The sequence below is a fragment of the Chiloscyllium plagiosum genome, unplaced genomic scaffold (genome assembly GCF_037043375.1).
Source record: "Chiloscyllium plagiosum isolate Xiang-an unplaced genomic scaffold, Cpla_swu_hap1 HiC_scaffold_4, whole genome shotgun sequence".
NCBI classification, from domain to species: Eukaryota; Metazoa; Chordata; class Chondrichthyes; order Orectolobiformes; family Hemiscylliidae; genus Chiloscyllium; species Chiloscyllium plagiosum.
The window spans coordinates 33,680,701-33,697,707 of NW_028270142.1; the positions used below are offsets into that span (position 1 = coordinate 33,680,701).

General features: G+C 37.2%; 1 protein-coding gene across 4 annotated transcripts in view; it reads left to right on the forward strand.

Annotated features, from left to right (window-relative positions):
- pdcd6ip (programmed cell death 6 interacting protein) overlaps positions 1–17,007 on the forward strand; it is a 100,070-nt gene that overhangs the window by 43,397 nt on the left and 39,666 nt on the right. For 2 of the 4 annotated variants that reach the window (XM_043688855.2, XM_043688858.2), the window contains exons 6-9: positions 2,369–2,469; positions 9,439–9,570; positions 12,387–12,609; positions 14,185–14,308. In XM_043688855.2, the coding sequence (XP_043544790.2) occupies positions 2,369–2,469; positions 9,439–9,570; positions 12,387–12,609; positions 14,185–14,308 (580 nt within the window). The remainder of the gene's footprint in view (positions 1–2,368; positions 2,470–9,438; positions 9,571–12,386; positions 12,610–14,184; positions 14,309–17,007) is intronic. The other 2 variants (XM_043688857.2, XM_043688859.2) reach the window with 1 other exon arrangement.

Here is a 17,007-nt window from a genome sequence, read left to right on the forward strand (position 1 = left end):
TACTTTATAGAAAATAGAGACAAGAAGGATTGCACTAGGGAAGCAAGGTGGAAGGCTGGAGGTGCAAGAAGAATTGGCTGAGAAACCTCTGTTTTATTCAGTCATGGGATGTGGATGTTTATTAGCAACTGCTGATTGCCCAGAGAGCACTTAAACGTTAACCACATTGTAATGAGTCTGGAGTCACATGCAGACCAGACCAGACCAGGTAAGGACAGCAAATTGCCTTTCCTAAAGGACATTGGTAAACCAGGTTTTCATAAAACCTGTTCAGCACTCTATGTTGAATTAGAACTCCCAAATATGGGTACAGCTTTCCAGTCTGGGTCAGCTTCATGGTGACTGCTCATTTCCCCCTAAACGAGCTTGTGAGCTAGAGTCCTAAACTGCCTCCTAAACTATCTACGCACTTGATTTATAATGAGCTACTCAGTGAAAACTGTGACTCGACAGAAACATACATTATGTACACCTCCAACTGAATATTGCTTCAAACTGAAAAGGAATCTAAAACAAGCAATTAATAAGATGTTGGGAACTAAATTGTGCTATTATTCAAATTGGAAAAGAATTCTGTTGGCATTTTCTGTTGGTTTTGTGCCTGCTAAATTGTCAGTAGTATATGCTCGCAGAGTCCTAAATAATTCTGAGCTCTCATGGGAAGATGAGAATATTAGCTGGTCTGAATTTATCATTCTGTCTGGATTAACATTAGTACGCAGCTTGCCATCTTGCATGTCTGTAATTTTCACCTAAATGTTCAGTACCTGGAGGAATTTGATGTAAATTCTTCATATGTAGATTACATTTATGGGCTATGCAATATAAGCAGATGTGCATCTTTTTGAAGCCCATTTTGATATTATAAAAGAGAATGCAGTAATATTTAGTCTGTAGACAATGGTGTGACTCCTGTTTGAAAACCCACTCTTCACTGCATTATTTGACTTATTATTAATAGTATTCTTTCAGTGGGCTGATGAAATTGTTTTGGAGTTGATGAGGAAAATAATCTCCAGTGCAAATTGGATCAATTTCACCAAAACAAAACCTCTTTCTCATGAGCTGCACAGAAACATAATATGGGTTTAAGGGACTAAGTCCTCAAAGTCGACAGCACAGAATAAAGTCCTTTAGCTCATCAAATCTCCACCAGTCAAAGACAAACCACCCGAGTATTCTCATTTCATTCTCCATCACTTAACCCATGAGGCTTGTATGTCTTGGCATTACAAATGTGCATCTAAATTCTTAAATGTTATAAGAGTCTCTGCTTCTATTGCCCTCAGACAAAAAGTTCCAGATTTACACCATCCTCTGGGTGGAAAAGGTCTTTTCTTCATATATGCTCAAAACTACCTGGCCCGAACTTAAATTTATGCTGTTGGTGGATGATCCTCCTACCAAGGGGAGAAATTTCTTCCTGTCTACCATGTCTCTGCTCCTCATAATTTTATACATCTGAATCATGTCCCCTCTCAATCTTCTCTGTTCTGAGGAAAACAGCCCAAGTCTATCCAATCTGTCTTCAAAATTAAATCTCTCTCCAGTCTGGCCTCTGCAATCACAAACCTTCGATCATGTGGATTTCATGTTTGCTATCTTCCAGTTCTCTGGCACATCTGTTGTCGCCAGAGAGGCATTAAAAATTATTGCTAGTACCAATTGAACCTCCTGGTATTCTAATTTAAAATTTAGCCACCTGTGAGGCAAGAGTTTAATAAAACTTCCTTTAGAGCAAAGTAAAGAACACATACATGCATAATATTAAGTTGTCTAGACTTGAAGGGGCCAACTTAGCAGGATTTGAAGATTTCGAGCTACTATAGTAGCCGATCTTATCGCATGAGAATGATGTGTTTTATCTAATTACACTAATTATAATTTAACTTTCAATTAACCATTTAATGTACATGCTGCTACAACGTCTCGTTCTAACGTTTTTGAATTTTTCAAATATCGTCACAGTAAAGTCCAGCTGTTCATGGTTGGCCCTTCATGAAATTGCTGATTTGCACATTACTTTGTACGTTTTCTCACAGTGCAGCTCTGTTTGCTCACCAACAGTTTTCCCAAGAGTAATCGTAAGCACTGTGCTTGCATCTCACTGTGCTTGCTTTTATACGTTCATTGATTTACAGTATGTGCGTTCAGTCATTTTGTACCACTTATAAAAATCACATTCTCCAGGAAAACATCTTTCATGAATGGTAGTATTTACTGTATAACAGCATTTACTGTGACTTTTTTAAAGGGCACTTAGCAGGACCCATTTAGATTATATTGGGATGTATAAAGACTATGCTTGATCATGACCTTTGAAGTAAAGACCTGTGCTTAAATTACTATTAACAATTCTGTCTTGCAGATAAAATGAAAGATGCAATTATCGCTAAACTTGCCAATCAAGCTGCTGATTACTATGGAGATGCCTTCAAACAGTGCCAGTTTAAGGAAAATTTGCCCAAGGTAAATTCAAACTGTATAGACAGTGGTGACATCTCATTATTAATTAAATAGATAAAAGTGCAGTTCAAGCTAGTGGTAAGAGTTACCAAGGTTTTGTGTGCATAAATAAAGCTGATTTTAAAGGTTTATGCCATAAATTTATTTTTCCCAAATTTCATAGTTTTGTTACTCAGTTATATGCAGTTTAGCAGTACATTTAAAATATAAAGCCATTTAAATGCATTTTAAATCTCAAATCTTATTTTTACAATGAAAAGTTTCTCGCTGCATCAAATCTGTTTCAAAATATACTTTAAATTGCTAAGATTTGCTTTTGCACGTTCTAATCAAGTATGATGATCACTTCTTTTTAATGGAGGGGGATGGAAGAGAAAACATTTCTTGGAAAATGTTAGGTAAATCCAATGCAATGTGGATGATCAGTAACAGTCTTATGTAAAATTAGGTGGCATGATTACATACCGCTTAATATAAAGTTAACAAACCAACCTTGCTACTCTCAATTATTCCATTTCATGTGACACAGTTAGCAAGTTAACTTAGTACTAACTTTGTGTATCTATTTATTTTCATCAAGCAATAAAGTATAATCTTTCCTACACCAAACTAGCTATTGCTGTATGTTCAGTTGATATCATAACAGCGATTCTTGCAGATGAAATACAATGCAAATGCCTTTGCTTCAATGCATTTCTTTACAAAGTAATTATGTAGATGCCTCTGCAACTTCCTTCTTTTCCCTAAACCCACCAAGCCAAACGTGCTCTGAGGCACTCTTCTACTGTAGCCCAAATTTGTATCTTTCTCATGTTTCTTTGCCATCTCTGCTGAAATCACCACTGTGCTCATCTCATCCAGCTGTTGACTCCTTTGTGCTCTTTTGACCTTGTTCCCAGTAAAATACTTACCAGCCAAATTCCCGTCCTGCCTCCTGTTAACTGAAAGGATTAACCATTTTTTTTCAGGTTCTGTCCTCTTCTCTTCTAAAACTCTACTACTGACTGCCTCTGTCCAAACTGACGCAGATTTAAGCAATTCCTTGCTTTTTTTTTTGTAGTTTTAAATTTCATACGCTGATATTCAAATTCCTCCTTGGCTTCACCAGATTACTTAATCTTGCGCAATCCCACAATACCTCACAATCCATACTTCTGGCACAGGTCTTTCTTGCATCTTTGATTGACCGTACCATGGTGGTTACATGATCAACTGACTGGATATCCAGCTCCTAAAATTCCCTTCCCTAAGCTCTCTGCTCTCTTTCTTAGAAGATTATTAAAACTTACATCTTTGCCTAAGCTTTTGGCTATCTTAACCTAGTATTCTGTCATGGAATGGTCGCTCAGAAAATAATTTTGTTTCATACTGTTCCCGTTAAGTGTCTTTTTTATTATATTAAAACCACTGTATATAGTTTCAAGGTTTAAAATTCGTTAGGTTACAGGTCAAAAGTAGAGTAAATATGAATAAAATTGACTGTTATTCAGGCAAAAGGGCCTTTATCCTGTGACATAAGAATGATGGTCTCACTGGAACATGTCAAGTGCTCTCAATCTTACATGGTGGATGCCAAAAGTTTGATTGCCTTGGCTGGGGAATCATCTCCAGGTACTCAGATGGTTCTTCAGGAATGAGATGAGAAATATCTTCACTTAGGATTGTGAATCTTTTGGAATTCACTAGGTGCTCAATCATCAATCAGTTTTATGATTCAAAGAGAATTGAAGGGCATGCGGATTGGGAAGGATACTAGATTTAAGGTTAAAGTAGGCTACAGGTTCTATGGCCTGCTTCCCGTATGGTGGTATTGTTATAATCCCAACCGATGTCATTACCAATATGTTTAAGTTGCATTTATATGAACTATGAAAGGTTGCAGAAGCCATTTAGTTACAAATCATGGACCGTCTAATGACTGTTCCATTCTGATGGACTTACAATGCTTGCCAATAAGGAAATCTGGGTAAGCAGCATCCAAGGAGCAGGAGAGTCAATGTTTTGAGCATAAGCTCTTCATCAGGAATCTGTTTCGAAACGTAGACTTTTCCCGCTTCTCAGATGGTACCTGACCAGCTGTACTTTTCCAGCACCACACTTTTTTTGACTCTGATATCCAGCATCTGCAGTCCTCACTTTCTCCCAATAAGGAAAGCTGATGAATAAAGTGTTAGGAATTGCTGATTTAAACATCCCATAAAACAAATGTCAAAACAAATTGAATATTAACATGTGATATTATTATTTTTTTTATTTTGGATAGTTTTCTGGATTGATATGTTGATGACCCAACAAGAGAGCAGGTCATTCTAAACTAGGTATTATGTAATTGGCAGTCTAGATGTGCAAGGATCCTTGGGGTTGAGTGGTCATCATAATATGGTGAATTCTTCCAATATATGGGAACTGGTATAGTTAATTCTGAGACTAGGGTCCTGAATCTATAAATAAAAGAAACTGTGATGGTATGAGGCATGAGCTAATGAAGTAATATTGATCGATTTATCGTAAAGGGATGACAATAGTCAGGCATTGGCAAGCACTTAAAGAGCGCATGGAGGAACTGCACCAATTGTTTTCATTCTGGTACTGGCATAAAAGGTGGCACGACAAAGGCTAATAAGGAACTTGAGGATAATATATCATCGAAGGAAGGGGTTATAAATTGGCCAGATAAAACTGCAGACGGGGAGCAGTTTAGACTTAAGTTCATAAAAGATAGTTGTTAGTTGAAATGATCAGCATGTTTATATTTAATAAATTTTTAATGGAGCTCACAAGGCTTCTGTAAAATGGATATTGCATAATTGTATTTTATATATTTTTCATCTTGATGTAATTCATTGAAAAGTGAATTACATCACTTTTAATTCAGTTTTAATTACTTTTGAACTGAATTACTTTTAATTCAGTTAAGGACTTTTGCCACGTCTTTAACTGAAGTTTTATGTGCTGAGATTACTTTATGTTCAGTTTCTTATATCGACATTGGAGTAAATTCTTCAATTTAGCAATTTTGGTGCGAAGCCTATGAGTAAGTGCATCTGGGACACAGATGTCAGTATACACGGCTCACATTGTGTTCAATTTTTCATCAATTTTAATATATGAAAAATTGTGGGTTGACACAATGGATGAAGCTCTGTGCATGGAGTGCTAAATAGTTAAGCTGGCACAAAAACTTTGACATAGTAACTGAAGGAGCAGCTTGTATTAAAGACCTGAACTTTGTGTTGTCCTTGAAGGGTTACTGTTTTCAACAGATCATCTAAATTGTAATCACATTTTCCTCCTCTTGCCCAGCAAGTCTTGAGCATTTTTTTTTGTGTTAGGATATAGAAGGCAGCATTGTGAAACTTGAAAGGGTTCAGGAAAGATTTACAAGGATTTTGCCAGGGTTGGAGGATTTGAGCTATAGGGAGAGGCTGAACAGGCTGCGGCTGTTTTCCCTGGAGCGTCGGAGGCCGAGGGGTGACCTTATAGAGGTTAACAAAATTATGAGGGGCATGGATAGGATAAGTGGGCAAAGTCTTTTCCCTGGGGTCAGGGAGTCCAGAACTGGAGGGCATAGGTTTAGGGTGAGAGTGGAAAGATATAAAAGAGACCTAAGGGGCAACGTTTTCACAGAGGGTGGTACGTGTATGGAATGAGCTGCCAGAAGAAGTGGTGGAGGCTGGTACAATGCAACATTTAAAAGGCATCTGGTTGGGTTTATGAATAGGAAGAGTTTTGAGGGATGTGGGTCGGTTGCTGGCAGGTGGGACTAGATTGGGTTGGGATATCTGGTCGGCATGGACGGGTTGGACCGAAGGGTCTGTTTCCATGCTGTGCATCTCTATGACTCTATGTCCGTAATTTATATTTTACAAGAAAAATGAGATTTGATTCATTAAAAAGTTGTTTGTTGCTTCATAATATTTTCTTCAAAAGCAGATTTTTTGGTATTTCATTTTTCTTTACATTTCATAGCTGCACTGTTTTTATAAATTTGAATTTGTCAAATTTGCATGCTTGAATCTGTAATCATTAATCAATACTTAGTTGTTGAAACATAGTAGAGATTGCATTTTTGTGAATATATTTTTTCATCCTCAAGTTGAATTTAAGTGTTCCTTTTGATTTCATTGATAATTTTAATCAATCTGTTCAGATGTATGATGAGACACATCTGAAGCAGGTGGGCCTTGAACCCAGTCTTTAGTCAGCACTGCTGGCTCACTGCCAGGAACGTGGGTTCGGTTCCACGCTTGGGTGATTGTCTGTGTGGAGTTTGCATGTTCTCACCATGTCTGCATAGGTTTCCGCCAGGTGCTCTGGTTTCCTGCCACAGTCGAACGACATGTGCAAGGTAGATGGTTTGGCCATGGTAAATGCAGGGTTACAGGGAATTAAGGTGGGGGCTGTCTGAATGGGGTGCTCTTCATACGGTTAGTGCATACTTGATGGGCCAAAAAACCTCTATATTCTATCCTGGAGGTAGGGACACTAGCACTGTGCCATAAGAACCCTCATTTTGATTTTGTAAGCAATAATTATTAATTCATTCCTTGTGATTTTGTTAGATCATCAACTCATTCAAGAAATAAGTTGATAATAACAGATTTTTAAACTAAAAACGGTGTTCAAGTAATCATGTTTGTTCAGTCACTAGCTATTCATTTTCAGTTTTGTACAATCCTTGTATAGTAAAGAAGAGCTTATGCACTAATGTAACTAAAACAATTATAAAATCAAAACAATAGTTAATATAAATGTGGATGTGTATTAGTTTATCAGTGAATGTGATGACAAAGTCACTTCTAATTGTCATTGAAACTTGACTTTTAAGATGAATTTTTTTTGTCAAAATGAATGAAACCAATGAGATTTTTCACTTATTTAATGTGTGTGACTATATGTTGTTGTGTTCTGCCTTGTTCTTGTAAGATTTTAAACTATTGGCTATTTTGCATCTCTGCCACCTTTTGGTCTCTTAACCTTCCCATTACTATTTATCTTACAGACTAACCAACTCCCTGACCAGACTCATCTTTATGATCCTTTGAATGAGGTGTCATTCTGTCCTCTCCCTACCTTACTCTCTAATGTAGTGTGGACACTGCAGCCTATTGTAGTATCTACAAAACAACTCCATATGTTCTCAGTTATTACAGAATGCTGTCTGGGCTAGATTTTATTCTTTTCTGAATTTCAGTACACCCAAAAGAATTTTTTTTACTGTATTTGAGCAATTTACTTGCAATTTTCAATAATGTTAAAAGTAGTAACATTAAATGGAAATTTGTACCTCAAATAGGCAATTAAATATTTAATGCATTTTTGAGCACTAATTCAAAGCAAATCCACAGGTAGGGACTGATTTGTTTCTAGTTAGCCTTGTCAAATTGCAGGAACTGGTTTGAATTAACTGAACACTGCAGCAGAGACATGTTTATCCTCTGGCAAGTCAAGCCTTTTTATTGGTTTGACAGTTAAATATGATATAAAATTATACAGATTTCTATTTCCATAAAAGATAGCCAGTGTATGCAATTATCATGTTCACATTGGTCAGGTCAGAAAGCGTTTATCTGAAGGAAGCGTTCATCTTGTCGAGATGGTAGGGTAGATTTCTCCAGATGGTATATCTAAATGTGATTCCTGGCTCTAAATGCTGGTATAGCAACCATGGAGTTGAAGAACCACGAAGCTTTAATTGCTGTTGAATATTTGGCTGGTACAATGAATTTCAGAGTCTCTTGATTCAAAGGATTACACATTAATCTTGCTGAAATCAATTGGCTGTCTCTGGCTTTAACAATCCTATGTTAAATGTTTTTGAGTACCTTGAACCCAGTTTGTAGTAGGCATAGGCATATACCACAGAACACTGCCTAATTTGGCGGAGACAAGAAAGAAGTTTAAATCCGCAATCCAGTCAGCTATTATGTTATTTAATGCCAGACCATGCTCAAGGAATCAAATGATCTATTTTTCTTGATTCTTAAGTTATGTCAGCTTTAGTTCTTTTGAGGTATTCCACAGGTGATAGTTCAACTTGTGATATTAAAATATATTGGTTATGTACACTATTGAATAGGGTGAAACAATTGCTAAATATATCTCAAATACATTTATTTCATTGCTTATTTGTGAAAGTTGCCAGCTCAAGTGAGTGGTATTGTAGTTCAGAAAAAAATGGTAAATTGGTAATCTGACCAGATGTCTATTGCCCCAAATGATTAGCAGCAACATACTGTAACTATAACTGAGGAACTTGGTTGACTTGGAAAAATTTCCACTACTAGTGGCATGTACTGGCTTGGATTTAGTATTCAGTATTCAGACGGGGGTGAATTGTAGTGCTTGTAAGTTGCATGCAAGCAAATTGTTGAATTTAAATTCTGAAAGCAAATGGGTCAAATATAAAATGTTCAAAATATCGCCAAAGTTTTGTTCAGCAGTTGAGTCTCACCATCTAATTCTATAACATAGAGACCTTAACTCAGCTCCTGCATTATCTATTTCCCGTTTGATCCCTTTTTTATGTCTTTCCTGTTATTAATTGAGAAAATGATAACTAACTTCCAGTTCACATCTGACTACATGATTGTCTGTACTTTCACAACAGGTACTTGCCTAATGTCTAATAAATGATTGGACAAGTTAGCTCGAGCGTTAAGTAATATTTTCAAAATTACATTCAATAATTGGGGATTGAGCTTTTGTTTTTGGTACGTGACTCATTTGTTGCCAGAATATTAACAAGAGTGCTTTTAGTAAATAGTTCATTTTTAAAGGATACAGTTGTTTTATTTTGTCAAAATTCAAGCCATTCATAGTCACTTGATTGCCCAACTTACATTTCAAATGATTTAATCTATCGGACTTTCTAAAAACCATTAATGTGATTCTAATTTCCTCTTTCTCCTTCTCTTTCCTTCTTCCCTTGTTGTCTGTGGTTGTTTGTGGTTGGACTTCTCCCCTGGTCAGTATTTTTATTTCCAGGAGGTGCTACCTGTTCTTGCTGCAAAACATTGCATGATGCAGGCCAATGCAGAATATCATCAATCTGTTCTTGCTAAACAACAGAAGAAGTTTGGTGAGGAAATTTCCAGATTACAGGTAAGTCTTGTATTGTTAAGTACTATTTGTAGTGCTTGTAAGTTAAATGTATTGTTCAGTACTTTTTCCATTTTTAAAAAAATAATTTTTCAATATCCCTGCAAAGCACCATTATAATAGTGATAGATACAGTTTACCATTATCCCATAGGGTCCAATATGAAATGGGTTTGGTCAGCTGGAACGTATATTTGCAATGATTTTCACCAAGAACATTTTACATAAAGCCTAATAACCATTATCTCACAGCAGTGTTTGAAGTTAACTGCCCTCTGCAGTGCAGAACCTCCTGTAACCCTGTTAAGAAATGTTTACCATTTGAGTTTGTGTTTCTTATCAAATAAAAGATACATTTCCAAGTTTACGACAGAGTGATTTTTTTTTTGGTCTTTACAATTAAACAAGGCTCTCTATAAATTATGACCCTCTTAACCATGCCATCTCATATGACCTTTCTGTTCCCTTCATCGGCATCGCAGAAAAAGCCATTTATGTGTAAGAAGTTTTGCTCGGTTTCCTTCTGTTTCTGACGTAGGGTTGAGTGGCGGGAGACTGTCTTGCTATACACTTGGAATAATACTTTTTAATACAGTCCACTCTTTGCCCCTCTCCTCTGTGCTATTTTTGTACCTGTTTCTGCTCAGTGACATCCTGCTTTTGCCATTGTGTTCAACAACATACTTCCTTTCCCTGACTGTACTCGTGCTATATGGAATGGCCTTATGTTAGTTTAAGTCCAAGGGCTGAAGACCTCAGGAGTCATAATTGTTCGAGTTCATTAACAAATTAAAGCCCATTGTGATCCAAATCTGAGATCTTTTATCCATTGCCAACTATCCTTTTATGCTGTTTGACAAATGCAAAGAATTGTAGCCATTTTTGACAATTAGATTGAGATAATCCATTCATTGCCTCAGCTTTCTCTGTCCATACTCTCAAACCATACCAACATTACCCTAATTCTTGAATAGTTCTTAATTTATCTCCCGTTGTCTTCAGTGCCTTCTTTGAACTTGTCCAATTTTACTTCAAAATGTTCTCCTTATTTATCAGGAGAGGAGTGATCTTCCAGATGCCACAAAGAAATCTTTGGACATGGCTTGCATTCCCCTTATAATATTTGGATTACACTTTACAAGGGAAATAGATGTTTTGTGCAATAAATTGCATCTGCTGTTTGACATTTTCTGAAGTCTTTCTTAATTACTCTTGCAAAATTTTTGGGGGACCCCCAATATACGTGTCTTTAGTCAAGAAAATATCATCAATTACTCACTTTTCCTTCCTTTCACTGAATTATGTACTTCAATTTACGTAGTCCTTTTAATATCAGACACCTTTTATTTTGCGAATAGATCTACTATGTGGCATTTTATCATATTCCTTTTGGAAATCCAAATTGCTGCATACCGCATCGCCTTCATTAATCCTCTCTTTATCAAATAATTTAACCAGATTCATCGGTCACAAATTGGCACAGTGGTAATCACTGCTGCCTCACCGCACCAGGGACCCAGGTTCAATTCCCGCCTCAGGCAACTGTCTGTGTGGAGTTTGCACATTCTCCCTGTGTCTGCGTGGGTTGCCTTCAGGTGCTCCGGTTTCCTCCCACAGTCCAAATGATGTGCAGGTTAGGTGAATTGGCCATGCTAAATTGCCCGTAGTGTTAGATAAAGGGGTAAATGTAGGGGAATGGGTCTGGGTGGGTTGCTCTTCGGAGGGTCGGTGTGGACTTGTTGGGCCGAAGGGCCTGTTTCCACACTAAGTAATCTAATCTAATAAATTTGTGCTGGCTTTTTCTTATTAACCCGAGTTCTCCATGTGCAGATTCTTCTATGGACAATAGTCTCTGGTAGTTTCCGACACAGCATTATGCTGATTTGGCCTCATATTACCAGGTTTACAGTTTTTGCCTTCTGCATTGGCCATTTTCAGAACTCTGGCATTCTTAGTAAGTCCAAGGAAGGCTAAATATTGTGGCCAGAGAGTCTGCCAACTCCATCTTGCTTCACTCCCCAACCTAAATTGAATCTCATATTTGAAGTATGAGTATGCTGTCAGGAGAACACTGAGGTTTGTGAAAAACTTGTACCATAAGTTCAGTTCACTTTCACTTAGTGTCTCATTCAAATTCTCGAAGCACCTTTTCCACAATCTGACCAGCCTAACCATCTGGTGAATGGAAAGAAGTTGCTACGGCAACTCAAAGTACAGTTTCCTCGACTTAAGTGGTTCAGTGTGAAGGCAGAATTGGCAAACGGTCATGGATTGGCCATACGAATTGCTCCCTTGTATCCAGGGATATGCAGGTTATGTGGACTAGCTATGTTAATTGAAGGGCTGAGGAGATGCATCTGGATGGGTTGCTTGTTGGAGGGTTGGTGCGGACTTGATTCTATAAGGATTCTGTTATTGTATCATCATGTGTGATTGCACTATTAGATAAATACAAATTTATTTAAAAACTGAAGGCAACGGTGGTGAGCACTGCTGCCTCACAGCGACAGAGATCTTGGTGTAATTTCAGCATTGGATGACTTTTGTGGTGTTTGCAGTTGTGCATAATTGAGCTTTTACCATACTTGATTTCTAAAACTAGATTTGATGACACTGAACAATAACAATGTCAGACTGCTATGGTCTCTTAGCTCACTTTTTCTTTCTTTGAATCAAGGATACAACCTGTAGCCATAGTCTATATCCATAGTTTAAAATAAAAACTTGTAATTTTAGCTACTCAAGAAAAATGAGCTCATACTTTTCTACTTCTACTTTCCACACTGTAAAGTAATCTAATCTAATCTAATCTAATCTCAGCACGCATCTGACTTAGTGAAGACGGTTGGCTCTCGGTATGATGAGTATATCAACGTGAAGGACCTGTCAGACAAAATTGCTCGTGCATTAACTGCCGCAAAAAAGGACAATGACTTCATTTATCATGACCGTGTTCCAGATGTGAAAGACTTGGACCCTATTGGAAAAGCCACGTTGGTGAAGCCTACTCCTGTCAGTGTCCCCATGAGTCAGAAATTCACTGGTAAGTTCACAGTAAAAGAATCCTTCAAAAGTGTGCACTTGAAACCTATTTTGTTGCAGTTTCATATTTGATAACTGCAGTACTATTGATGTTTTGAGAGGCTTTGCTTAGAATAAGTGAAGGGAAATCAAAAAGAGCAAGTGAAAAAAATCCCCGTACCAGCCTTTTGAAGACACTGCTCAATTCATATAGAGAGGTACATTTGACGTTGAGAAAGAATCGGAAGCTAGGTAAAGGTTGAAGAGTAGCACTTAATCAAGGATAGCATTTGTTTAATAGTTACAGATGACCTTGGTTCAGGTGATTAGGGTAGAGAATTGGTTTGGGTGGGGATGAAAAGTTGTAGGGGAGACCATTCACGAGCATGATTGGTATTCGGAACCCCTAACAAGAATTACAAAGCAGGACAAAGTATACAAGAAGCAATGTGGTACAGTAATGGCAATAATCATGGGTGACTAAATAAACTGGAAAAATGAGATCGGCATGAGTAGCCGGGATGAAGAGTTTAGAGTTAGAGCAGCACGTTTTGGAACTGACCACAATACAGGTTATATTAGACTTTGGTGTTAGGTGATCTGACAGAATGAATTAACAGCCTTTGAAGGAGCCCTTAGATAGCAGGGACCACCATATGATTGAATTTTGCATCCACTTTGAAAGAGAGCAGACTGGGTCTAAGTCAGGTATTTTAAACTTGAATGAGGAGAACTAGGTGGGCAGGACAACTGAGCGAGATTAAGTGAACTGGCATACTAGGATAAGGAACAGATTGATCGGATCAGTGACAATCATTTCAAAGGGATATTTCAGAATGTGAATTCCTTTTAGAAAGATAAATTCTAATGAGAGAGCCATCTATCATCCATTTTTAACTAAAGAGATTGTTCATTTTGTTGGGAGAATAAAATAGCAGAAGTGTCGTAGTGCATGAGTCAAAAATATTAGTATGCAGTTACAGCCCATCATCAAGAAGGCTAATGGGAAGCTTTCCTTTATTACAAGAGGAGTTGAACATGAAAACAAGGATGTTAGTTTTCAGTTATACATGGCATTGGTGAGACCAGATCCTGAATAGTGCAGTTTTGGTCTCCTTAATTAAAGAGTAATGTAAATACTTTGGAGGTGGTTTCGGAGGAGATTTATTAGATTGATTGAGCAGATTAGAATGAGCAGTTTGCCTTATGAGGATAGTTCTGACTTATTTCATTTGAGTTTAGAATAGAGAGTGACTTGATTAAAGTGTGTAAGAGTTTAAATGGTCTCGATGAGGGAGATATGGCAAAATGTTTCCTCTTGTGGAACACAGAGCTAGGGGTTGCTGTTTTAAGTAGTTTCGGATCACACTTTTGTACAACAGTTGTTACATCTATGTATAATAGTGAAATTGATTCTAAGTTTCTAAATTATGTTCACTTGACCATTTGACTCCAATTTTAGTAATGAATATGTTTTCTTTCATCAAAATAATGTGTAACTTGGAGGTGGGGGATAATCACATTGTAATATTTCTCAATTCAGAGTTAGTATGGCTAAATTCCTAAAACTTTCTTGTATATTTACTTACATATTTAGATCTCTTTGTGAAGATGGTTCCTTTGGCAGTGCAGCAATCTCTGAGCATATACAATCAGCGAAGGGCTGACTTAGTGAATAGACTGATTGCACAAATGAGAGAATCTACAAATCTAGCCAACGGGTAAGTATATGACTAATAGTGGCTCTATATGACTAATAGTTGGCACCTATACTTGGCACTTAGGTACAGATAATTTTGGAGTTTGCTTTGTTAGTCAGGAAAGAGCTGTTCTTTAGCAAGTTCTGTATGATGGCATTTTTGATTTGGACTTCATTGTGAACTTGTTTATAGGAAAACATGCAACAATATTGTACCTAAATAAAAATCTCTATTTGTGCTTACATAATCTTTTGGCTTTAGAGCTTAAGTATTGTTGAGAAGGCACGTTTAGTCAAAGCATTTCATCACGCGCTCATCAGGACAATTTATAAGATCTGGTCGGCGCAAACAAGTTGCACCGAAGGGTCTATTTCCGTGCTGCATGACGCTAAATACCAGAGTTGAGGGAAAACAACATTTATATTCTGGTTGGTGCTGACTCATTGCCACGTGTGGATTTTGATTTGTTGCCATGGTGGAACATCAGTTTATGAAGTCTGATGAGCTTTAGTTGATTGACCAAATTTGAAAAATGAACTAGAGAATAATCCTGAACATCTGAGGAATTAGGCTGGCAACCAACATAGGATTCAGTCCCCAGCTTGCAATATGGCAAACTTGAGTGTACTGGAAACTACATCTGGTAGACTTTGCAAGCAGAGAAAAATATGTGTACGTAGAGCACCTGATTCAGTTCCACAAAATAGGTGACAGCCATTCTTAACACAGTTCATTTCTAAGGGCAATGTCTTGACTGATTTACACCAGGCTGGTTGGCTATAAATGTTAAGCAAAGCTAGCAGTCAACTGTCACTCTGCATTCTGTTTTATTACTGCGATATATTTGTGTAAAGTATGATTTAACAGTTTAGCATGTCCCTATAGGTGCAAAACAAAAAAGCTTCAACAAACTATCTTTTTCAGCAACATGCAATTTAGGCTTAACATTCCAAGTTGATCTTGCTATTTATCTGAATATGTTTTGATTAGATCAATGGCCTCAATTTAACTCTCAAAGTGGTGGATGCACTGTAATTTTCTACAGTAGGGTTTAATACAGGTCAGAAACTGTTTCCTGGTTCCTTAGATGAATTAATTTATTTCAAAATATTCAATTTGTAACATCACTTGCTGATAAGTGAAACTTCAGTCTACCTCAAGTGAATTGGAGTACATTAATACCAGTTGGTCAGCTTTCTCTCTGCAGACCTTTTGTCCTTGACTTTATTAATGCATGTTTTGTCAATAAATGTCTTTTCTGAAAGCAAGATGAGAAAATCACAATTATATCCTGTGTAATACGTATTTTTACTAACTCACTCACCAGCTTGGTATATTTATTAATACTGGGTTCTTATTCATTTATTTGTAATCCTTTTACTAACCTGTTGTTTCTTTCTTTCATTCATAAAAGCGTGTTTCTATGATGCATTTTAGTATTGCAAGATAGACTAAATTGAAACATTACTTTCAAGCCCATTACTGCTCCTTCACATCTTCAACCTTACCAGACCTATTTACGTCAAAGACTACTAACCTATTCAGAAAAAATACCCCCACCACCCATAGTGTCTCCATGACTCACCTGAAACTATGGGAAGATTACAATATTAATCAGCCCTTACCAGCCATTTCTCAGAACCTGAATAGATTGCAGAACATCAAATAGTTTCTCCAACAAGTAAATTCATTAAACAGGGGCTTAACTCCTTTACTGTCAAAACAGAGCTTCTGTGAAATTGCATGAATGAATGAAACTTGCACCAACAAATAAGAAACAAAATCTCATGACGCAGCTGCGGTAATCAGTTTAATATCCTTTTATCTTTTATTAAGTACACGTACAATTTCTAACTTATTTAGAACAGAAAGGCCTAGTACTCCTACTGGCATTTATTAACTTTAAAAGACAAAAGGACTAACACCTCTTAATTATGCAAGCAGACTGGACACACTTAATCCAATCAGGAGTAGCCAGCACTTAGCAAATGTTCAAACAATCTCCTGCTCACAAACCTTTGTTTTATCTGTTGTTCACCATGTTAAAATTATGTAACATCATAGAATTTTAATGGATGTAAGCACAGTGTGTATAAAGAAGCTACTGTAAGAACGATGTTTTGGATTCCACCACCACCTTGAACTATGCTACTGTGTTTGCCGAATAAAAAGGCATTTTCGCTACTCACGATTTTGGTCGTTATTTGAACATCGTTCCAAACCTGGTTAGATTCTGGGGTAGTCTTGTTGCAGAACAAATTGAAGAATACTTGTGGCTGAATCAGTAAAGATTTTTTTTAAAAATTTGTAAAACTTAGTTGTATATTGCAGGGAGGCCCCAGGCTTGATTTTATGTTACTTTCAACCAGTCTTATCCAAGGCAAAAATGGCTGTCTGGATTCTGAGTTGAGATGGGAAACCCATTCATGGTTCCTGTTCTTGAGAGCTGTTTTGTGGTTTGTGCTGGCAAGTATGCATGTGTACACAAGGGCCAGCTGGGTGTCCTCTGCCGGATATGATGTGGAGGTGCTGGTGTTGGACCGGGGTGGACAAAGTTTAAAAATCTCTCAACACCAGAATATGGTCGAACAGGTTTATTTGGAAGTACAAGTTTTTGGAGCGCTGCTCCTTTGTCAGGTAGCTAGTGGAGTTGATCATAGGACACACAATTTATAGCAAAAGGTCACTGTGACACATTGATATATTGAACAAACCTAGAT